This window comes from Oncorhynchus tshawytscha, linkage group LG12, assembly GCF_018296145.1.
Source record: "Oncorhynchus tshawytscha isolate Ot180627B linkage group LG12, Otsh_v2.0, whole genome shotgun sequence".
NCBI classification, from domain to species: Eukaryota; Metazoa; Chordata; class Actinopteri; order Salmoniformes; family Salmonidae; genus Oncorhynchus; species Oncorhynchus tshawytscha.
Window position 1 is genome coordinate 19,887,010 of NC_056440.1, and position 10,372 is coordinate 19,897,381.

Consider the following 10,372-nt stretch of genomic DNA (forward strand, 5'->3'; position numbering starts at 1 on the left):
CATACATTTCATTTTAAAACATGAATCTTACAAAGGAGTTGTATAATCTAACTGCTTAACAATTTATCTGTACATGGAATTGGATTTGGATTTTTTTTACTCATTTTTTCTAATCTTCACAGAAAAATGCCATGGGCACTATCTGATGTGTGGAGACATTTTACTGCAGCTAATGTAGAAGGAAAAGCAGTTTACATTCGCAAATACTGTGCCGAATCATATGTGAAGAATGCAACAAAGATGCAGAATCTGGCCAAGTGCATAAAGTTCCCTCAGTGCTCACAACCTCTGATAAAAGTCCCTCTACTTCTATTCGAGGTGAAAATGATGAATCAGACACCTTATCGACAGCAACAGCTCATGGTCCTCCTGAAATCAGAAGGTTTTTTTTTTAGTCAATGGAGGAACGTAGTCAAAGGAATGCTGATGAATGTCTTGCTCGAGCTGTGTATGCAACTGGTTCACCTCTGATGCTCACAGGCAATGTGTATTGGAAGAGATTTCTGAATGTTCTTCGCCCAGCATACACCCCTCCAACCAGACATGCTTTATCTACTCATTTTCTGGATGCAGAGTTCAAGTGAAGGTCAAGGAAATCATAGAGAAAACAGACTAGTGCCATCATCTCTGATGGGTAGTTGAATGTTCGTGGAATAATTAACTACATCATCTCTACCCCTCAACCAGTATTCTACAAGGGACAACAGACACACCGGTCTCTACATTGCAGATGAGCTGAAGGCAGTCATCAATGACCTTGGACCACAGAAGGTATTTGCACTGGTGACAGACAATGCTGCGAACATGAAGGCTGCTTGGTCTAAAGTGGAGGAGTCCTACCCTCACATCACACCCATTGGCTGTGCTGCTCATGCATTGAATCTGCTCAAGGACATCATGGCACTAAAAACAACAGATACACTACAAGAGAGCCAAGGAAATGGTTAGGTATGTGAAGGGTCATCAAGTTTTAGCAGCAATCTACCTCACCAAGCAAAGTGAGAAGAATAAGAGCACCACATTGAAGTTGCCCAGCAACACCCGTTGGGGTGGTGTTGTCATCACGTTTGACAATCTCCTGGAGGGGAAGGAGTCTCTCCAAGACATGGCCATATCACAGTCTGCCGATATGTACAGCCCCATCACGAGGGTCCTCCTGGATTATGTATTTTGGGAGAGAGTGGTAAGCAGCCTGAAACTCCTAAAAACCTATTGCTACAGCCATTGCACATATTGAGGGAGACAATACCATACTGTCTGATGTTCAGACTCTGCTTGCAGATGTAAAATAAGAAATCTGTACTGCCCTGCCCACGTCACTGTTGCTCCAAGCAGAGGAAACTGCAGTTCTGAAATACATCAAAAAGTGTAAAGACTTCTGCCTGAAGCCCATACACACCGCAGCGTACATGTTGGACCCCAAGTATGCTGGCAAGAGCATCCTGTCTGGTGCAGAGAACAACCAGGTTATGGTGTCATCACTACCGTGTCTCGCCACCTTGGTCTGAATGAGTGCAAGGTTCTTGGCAGTCTGGCAAAGTACACTTCCAAGCAAGGGCTTTGGGATGGAGATGCAATATGGCAGTCGGGCCAACATATCATCAGCCACCTGGTGGAAGGGACTTCGGGATCTGAGGCTCTTTCCCCTGTTGTGCAACTGGTCCTTGTTTGGGAACACACACACACACCAAAGCACACAACAGGCTGACCAATACAAGGGTTGAAAAATTGGTTGCCATCCGGGCAAATTTGAGGCCATTTGAGCCTGACAACAAGCCATCCTCAACAATGTTGGAAAGTGACAGTGAAGATGAGGCCTCAGTCTGATGATCAAGAGGTGGACATTGAGGTCCAGGGAGAAGGCATGGAAGCCTGAGAGGAAGACAACCAAAGCTTTAGTTTCTAGACTATCATCTTATGATGAAAAAGTTTTTGGGAGATGCGATGGATCATTCAATATTCCCTTTTGTTTTTCAGTAAATCATTCCATGTGAAGAGTCAACTCATTTAATTAAAGTTCAATTCATAACTAAATTGTTTTCTTCTATAGGAAGGATTTAATTATTTGCAATTATGTCTACTTATGATAAGGTAAAATGTTTATTTTTGTCTCCATATGATATGGTAAATATATCCAATGCAAAAATCATCTACATTTAAATGGTATTAATATTAATTTGCATATATTTCTGTTAATTCTCATATATTCAGACAGAAAGTTTTCACCTCTGAATATTCCCCAAAATGTGCAACCCTACGTCAAATGTAAAAATTGTGTTAAACTTTATTTTGTACAAGTGACTTCGGCTTTTAGAACAAAAACATATGTCCTACTTGTCCAATGGACAAGTGGTAAAAAAGAAAGTGTGTCAAACCCTGTTTGCATATCAACATGATTTGTCCAAAAGCCAAAGGCACAATCATAGTCATAATAACAACACATTGTAGTTGCTCCATCTTTAGACCCCCCCCCCCCACACATTATAAGTTTCAACCTGAGATCTTCATTGGTCACACAAGGAACAACTTGCATCAGGTGCCCTTTTAAGAATGTTTTACATTGGCTGCTTCATTACAGGAGTTGCATGTTCATGGCTGTGAGACGAAAGGCTTGCCATTGTTGCATGTTTCAATTAAGCTCTTAATGAAAAACTTGTGTTCAGTGGATGATGCTCTGTTGGTCACATTTTACTGTTTGGAACAAATTTTACAGTTTGTTAACCCATTAATGAGAGCCAGTTAGTCGGGCAGAAAAATTTACCAAAATGTGCATCCTTACTTTGGAGCAACCATCAGTCAAATGCAAGTCCAACCTATTAACGCACTACTTTTGACCAGAACCTTATATTACTATGCAGCCTTGTTTTGGTGTGCAGCACAGAACAGGTGTGGCACAGGCTGAATATGTGATGGGCTGGCATAGAATCGGACAGCCAGTCTGCAGTAGGATTGCTACAGCAGTACACACAGTGAACTCCAACTCACCCTATGATCAGGACAAGCTGTCATGCTCTGACAAGTGTGGTATAAATAAATGTAAGCGCTCCTGGGCCTACGAGGCAGGCCGCGAAAGGAACTGTAAGCTGGGTACGAGCGTTAAGAAGAGATTAGGGAAAAGCCTCTATTAGCCTATTATTACAGGGTCAGAGTCTGTGTATTTGGTAGCCTAGCAAGCTAGCCCCACTGGAGGCAAGATCCTGGCCCCAAGGATCCAAGAAAATATGGATGGATGGAGACTCAGTGAGGGGCAAAGGCAGGCAGCGGCGACCATATGTCAAGGGCTAGGCCTATTGGCCAGGTATAGGGATCAACACCACCATCTCAGTGAAACTAACTGGAACAAGGCAGTTGGATCACACGTCACATAGATCAGTCATGTATTCTAGGGTCACCTGCGCATGATCTCTGTCTGCAGTAGTGGTGAAAGTCAAACTGATACTGGTCAGGAGGACCAGAAGTTTGGGAACAAAATGATAGGTTAGGATAGACATACACTAGGCTTGGGCAATATACAGTTTATACCAGGATATCATTTTCAATAGCGTTAAATTACACATTGCGGGAGCTGCGTGGTACGCCACTGGTTATAACTATAAGAATTCTAAGATGTCAAATAAATGATATCCAGCTCAGGGTTCCAGCTATGCATTTGGTTTGCTAACTAAGTGGTTAGATGTCAAGATCAACTTTCTTGGTTAGATCAGAGACAATCAATCCCCTCCTGGATCAAGATCACTGTTGCCCAAATTGTTATGCGAGTAAAAAAATAAATACATATTTTGTATTTGGGGGGGAAGGGGGTATAGCGCCCCTACTGTGCACTTCCGGTAATACCATATACCCTGGTATGGTACAGAAACTGTATGACAGTACGAAAATCTGGACACCACCCAACCCTAACAGTACACCGTAAATTCATCTTTCCTTCAGATTTACTAATTAACATGGATGTTCAATAGCCTCTGCTTCATAACAAACAAGTCTTGAATCTAATGAAGTAGGCCTACATCTTAACCAAACAAACAATATTTATTTCATTCTCAGTGTTTCCCTTAGGATTTTTTAATATTATTTTTTTCCAGCCGCAGCGGCAGTTGTGGGGGATGGGATCTTCCTGTGGAATACCAATACATCTACAAGACCAACAAAAAATAATTGTGGCAGCAATGATTTAGCAGCCGCGGTGCACTGCTGCTAAATGCATATAGTGGAAATACTGAATTCTGATAAACTTGTTTCAGATTTGGTCTGTCTATTATATAATCAAATACTCACAAAAGGGGGTAATGGCACACTGAATGATTAGGCTACAGAATCAGGGCAGTGGATGTGGCACAGGGCACTGTGGGAAGGTCCCTCCCATTCAAATTGCCCTAATCACTGAATGCCTTTACTTTACCAAATGAATGAATTACACAGTTGTGGTCATCTCTGGCACTTAGTCAGTGACATCACATACTCTGCACTGCACAGGACCCAACTGGGCCGCTCCCATTCAGACAGGAACACCTGCCAAGGCTACACTCAGTTTTTAATTACCATACCAAATGATTGATTTGAGGCTCCCCATAAATCACACGAATGAAGTGGAGTGTGAAATATGAACTCACCAATAAAGAAGGAATTATGAATATCTCCTCTTTTCCATCTGGGCTACAATTGTGGTACAAGTAGAGCACTTGCACAGCATCCCATCTCTTCAATAATGTAGGCTATCCAAAGTGTCAGTTTCATATCTAGCAGTGAGTGAGATCAATCGTGTGGATAGTACCACTAGCAGAGGAGTAGCAGTATCATCCTACTCACCAAGTCTCTCCTGAGCCTTGGTACAGTTAAACTGCCAGGTTGGGACCCCCACTGCTTCTGGCTGGCTGTATGAACAAACCAACTTTTCTTCCACTCTTCCTCCCTCCCGCTACTCTCTCACGCCCTGTGGTAGCTAGACCATGTTGTACACGTCACTGGGGAGATTCTTTCCGCAATTAACTCACCCTCTCCCTACTGACAGACATGCGTACAAATTGCAATCCCCTGACAGGGCATTCCCTTGCTGCAGGCCCAGCACTCTCCCCCCGAAAGGGTCGGTAGCGCTGGGTTGATAGAGGGGGTCTCCCCGGGAGCTGGCTCGGGTTCGGCTGAAGAGACCGGTTCAGGCCAGGCTGTGCTAACGAGGTTCTGCCTGCCCAGGGAGCCACAACAGCAGAGTGCAGGAATCCCCCTTGCCAGCCTAATCACAGCAATAGCAAACCTCTCACGGCACGCACTCACTCACTCAGTCGCGCTTGTGTGACACACTGCACACAGTCACTCAATTCCTCATGAGAACTTACAGGCCTATCAAGACCGCCCCACTGAAACCTGCCTAATGATGACACCCTGCATCACGTTCCTTGACAACAGACAGTCAGTAGACATGGGAGAAGGTGTCTGTCTGCAACCACAAAGCTATGTCCAGGTGATTTAAAGTAGTTTCTTAAACTTTGGGTCAGGACCCAAAGTGGGCCCTGTCAATGTGAGAGGTGGGTCATGAGTGATGAGAATACATTTATAATCACACACCATTTATTATTAATTTGGGTCGTTGGAAAACAATTTAGGTCACAGGACCACGGTCAATTTCACATTTTGGGTGTCAATCTGAGTTTAAATAACCCTGATTTAGAGCCAACTTCAAAGGGGCCCCCTGAGTCCAGTTCACAGCCAAGCTTCATGGCAGGGCTGCTATAAACCCGGTCCTAACAATTACCACCACAAGTGTAAACCCATCACAGAGATATTGGTGACTGTCACAAAAAAACAAGCATTTTGGTTTTTTAGATTAGGCCGTCTACACCCCTGGTTATACACATTAGAAAACACATTTGAGTAGCTAGTTAGCTAGACAACAATTTAACAAACTAAATTTTTTTGATTGCGAGTAACATTAATTGTCTCTCTGTCCATTCTGTATATGTCGTGCCTATTGACTACCTAGCTATAGCTGTTGAGTGAGCCAAGCTAAATATATATAGCTAGTTACAAACTGTGTGTCCTAACGAAATGTAACGTTAACATTATGACAGAACTAACTAGCCAAACTACCTATCTACTGCAGCCAAGCAGATACAATTTGTTCGTTCAATATAGTTTACTAGCATGCTGTTCTTGCAGTTTATTGTGGTCTAACGTTAGCTAGCCAACTGTCTAACCCATGGACTGTTAAATTGAAGTCTAACTAGCTAGCTTCTGCAAAGTCAACTCACCTTTTACGAGCCGCTCAGTTGTAGATTGTTTTTCTCCGGCTTTCTCCTTGTCTTTGTCTTTCCCAGACATGATTGTTTCGCCTTACCTCAAGATTCAGGACCAAGCTCGATGACCTAGCTAGCTAGCCTCTAGCACAAGCTAGCTGCTTACACGGTTTTGACGTATGTTGAGACTGAAGAGAGACTGGCTTTATTTCCGACAATTCTGATTTAATTAGCTACAGTAGTTAGCTAGCTATGCTCGATTGCTAACGAGCTAGCTAGCTAGTCCGTGTCAAAATGTCACAAACTGAAGTGGACCATCAAAACCGGGACTGCTTGTTCCGCGTATCAAAATGATTTAATATTTTGTAGAAAATCCGATTTTCTACTTTTTTAAGAGTTTAAGAGCAAACTAGCTAACTAACTGTTAGCTGGCTAACTAACGTTAAATGTCTATCAGATTGACAAATCACTAGCTATCAAGCCATTTGAATGCTAACGTTATTCAGACATCTCATCAAATGGCTTGGATTACTTAGGTTAGCTACTCATTCATAAAATCTATCGCCTTCAAACCTGCGTTTCCTCGTGGTTATTGAACCCTGTCCCAGGTATAACTAGCGTTCTGATCATAACCCAACGGATTAAACTCGAGCTAATCTGACAGCCCACAGACAGGGCGCGTTCGAGCAGACCATTTTTGTCAAATCGGTGCGCCTTCTTCTTCTTCTTTAAATTTGTTGGCTGATCGCAATCGAGAAATGCATACACTGACACCTACTGTACTGGCGTGTGATACCGGTCACGACCTCCCTATTAATTAATTGATTTTGTCTGGCCGTGTTTCCACCTACTGTTCGGGAGTATGAATTCATTACACTTTGTGACACAAAAAGGGAAGGGGAAAAGGACAGACAAAAGGGAGGAAAATTGCCCTACCAACTAACCCCTACACCCATTAAAACCTCGCCACTACGTTGCCCTATCTGATCCTAAACCAGGCTGGCATCCTGGGAGTAGTGGTGTAAAAAGTACCCAATTGTCATACATGAGTAACAGATACCTTAGTAGAAAATGATTCAAGTAAACATCACACAGTAAAAGTCTACTTAAGTCTAAAAGTATTTGGCTTTAAATATACTTAAATATCAAAAGTAAATGTAATTGATAAAATATACTTGAGTATCAAAAGTAAAAGTATGAAGCATTTCACATTCCTTATATTAAGCAAACCAGATGGCACAATTTTCATGTTTTTGTAAAATTAACAGATAGCCAAGGGCACACTCCAAATTCAGACATAATTTACAAATTAAGCATTTGTGTTTAGTGAGTCCGCCAGACCAGGGATGTTCTCTTAATAAGTGTGTGAATTGAACCATTTTCATGTCCTGCTAAGCATTCAAAATGTAAAGAGGACTTTTGGGTGTCAGGGAAAATGTATGGAGTAAAAAGTACATTTTCTTTAGGAATGTAGTTTAGTAAAAGTTGTCGAAAATATAAATAGTAAAATACAGATACCCCAAAAAGAGAACTTAAGTAGTACTTCAAAGTATTTTGACGTAAGTACTTTACACCACTGTAAACAAGTATATTTTCAGAACGAAAAAATAACATTATTAACCGGTTCTCAAGATTTTAAAATAACAGTTCTGTTCCAGAACACTAGAGATGACTTTCGTTGCTGGTTCTGTTGCCATTCCTCCAAAAATGTGTTTTTTTGTTCTGTACCCTGACCCGGGAATGATGTAGCTATGATAACGTAATGCATACATCTGCACGTCACTTGGGTGCATTCAAAATCTACAATGTTTTGGCTGTATCAGAAAGGGTTTAACACTGGAGAGAATTTGCCAAAGCTAAATTAGTTTCATCATAAATGAGAAGTCGACAATGAATTCAAAGCAGTGTAGATAGTTCCTAAGTAGAGTGTCCGGTTTCATTGACATTGATTGTTAACATTTTTTTGTATTGAATGCACACCTATTGGACACACCAAACAGGCAGCCAACCTGTCATATCATTATCCATACACTTCAGATTTCTGTTTAGATTAGGAAAAGTCTGAATATGTTCATTTTTAGACCATAGCTAAATATTCTCCCAGAGATATCACACTCACACACACACACACACACACACAGAGAATCTTAATTACATGCTCTGTGCTTCCGTCTCATTCTCAAAACCCATTGGCTTTCTCATCCAGAGGTCCCACCTCTCTGACCTCCTCCAATGGGTTTTGAGAAGGAATCGAGAGAGGACGTGAGAGGATGCAATTGAGCCTCTCCCCTGTTGTGCAAGGAACATCATATAGTAATTATAATTCATGGCAATGTCAGTAAATAAACACTAGATGGCAGTCTTGTTTCAATATACCCCGCAGCTTGAGTTTACCATCAAGAGTAGCTATTGTATTGTAATTAGGATTCATTAAAAAAAAAACATAATTTAACTCCAATGTTCATTATAAAATTTAACATAATCAAGATGTGACAATGTATACATCTTCACAGCGAAATATATTAACAGTGAGACAGTAGGTAAGCGTGGATATGTTCCTAATGGTACCCTATTTCCTACATAGTGCACTACTTGTAAACAGAGCCTTATGGGTCCTGGTCAAATTTAGAGCCCTATAAAAAGGAATAGGACTGAGGCCTAGGCCGTAGAGGGAGATCAACTCCATTGACAGTTCATTCCAAGCTCAGATGTCATTGTTAACCTCACATTTTGGAATATAACCTTTCTAAGTATTCTGAATTAAGTTGAAATGGCCAACTGTACCAGCTCTACTCCCTAACAACCTACATTAAACTTACAGATCAAGCTTTGTGATTTGGTGTGATGACACTCAAAAGACAACAAATACATTTAAAATAAAATAAAAACACGATTGATTCACCATCCTTAAAAATAGTTTTATAATTCCACCAACCACCTCTACAATCTTAAAATCTAAAAGACCTACAACATTACATAACATAGCAAACAATGTATGAAAATGAGTACTACAAATGTCTATTTTAAAGTAGCCCAAACAGCTGAATTATGCCAGTTACAGACAAACAGCTAACTACAGCAGAGGAAATCAATTATTAATTTCAGAGTTTAACAGTTTAAGTTTGAAATGCAAGTTCATCAAACCAAATGGGTATATAATAAATCACAGGCAAACTTATTGCTCCGATTTTTGGACCATTTATCAAAAATATGCATTTGTTTGTTACTAGACAGTCCCATTGTGTTGGTGAAACATAGATATGCATAAGAACAGAAATAGTGGTTACATACCTCAGGGCAAGCAAACCACCTTCTATTGATGGTATAAAGAAGATGTACAAGTACCACACAAGCATTAGGTACAGTCCCTGAAGACATACCTCTCAAGCACAAATTCAGAAGCAAACTGAAGCGGTGGCACCAGCCCCATAGCACCAGTTAGGAGAGTTGAATCCTGACAGGCAGACAGACTCAAGCCTTTCTTTCCCCCAGGCATGCATAACCATCACATTAGTTGGAGAACTGAACTGGGGCACAGCCAAGGGGAAGTAAAACATTGATGGTAGGGTTAGCAAAGGGCTAGGAACATACTATACATGTACGTTCTTCGGCTAGGGGGATCCAGAGCAGCAGAGCAGTCAAGCATGGTCAGTGTTCACAGATCGAGTATAGAGCAGTAGGATTCTCCATAATCAGTCCAGTGTAGGCACTCAGTGGCTCTTTAACAATGCACAACTGCAGCATTTAGGACAAGGTAACCAACCACTGTTTTAGGATGTGACTCCTTCAGGATAAGTATTTGTAATAAAAATGGTGCAAGAGACATTTTAGATGGGTACTAAATTATGTTTGATCCACACTCCATTTCCTGAATATGGTGTCTGGTGTGAAGAAACAATAGGCTACAAACGTTAAAATGTGCACACTTCAAACTACTGCCATATGGGTATAAACCTAACAGTGTAGGAAGGTATGAAAATAGTACTTTTACACAACGGTTACTCTATAAACAACTTCAGAGACGTTGAGATGACATGGGATCTTTGGTGTTCAGTCAATATGATCCGAATCGAATCTTTAGAGCCCAACACAAACATTGTCTACATACAGAGGGTGCTACTGCTCACACAACTGTGGATGACTGG

General features: G+C 41.3%; 1 protein-coding gene across 5 annotated transcripts in view; it reads right to left on the reverse strand.

Annotated features, from left to right (window-relative positions):
• Positions 1-6,951, reverse strand: part of LOC112262665 (serine/threonine-protein phosphatase 2B catalytic subunit gamma isoform-like) — a 46,827-nt gene extending 39,876 nt beyond the window's left edge. For 3 of the 5 annotated variants that reach the window (XM_024438341.2, XM_024438340.2, XM_024438338.2), the window contains exon 1: positions 6,243-6,951. In XM_024438341.2, coding sequence (XP_024294109.1) covers positions 6,243-6,312 — 70 coding nt within the window. In that variant the 5' untranslated portion in view covers positions 6,313-6,951. The remainder of the gene's footprint in view (positions 1-6,242) is intronic. The other 2 variants (XM_024438342.2, XM_024438339.2) reach the window with 1 other exon arrangement.
• Between the last annotated feature and the right edge of the window lie 3,421 nt (positions 6,952-10,372).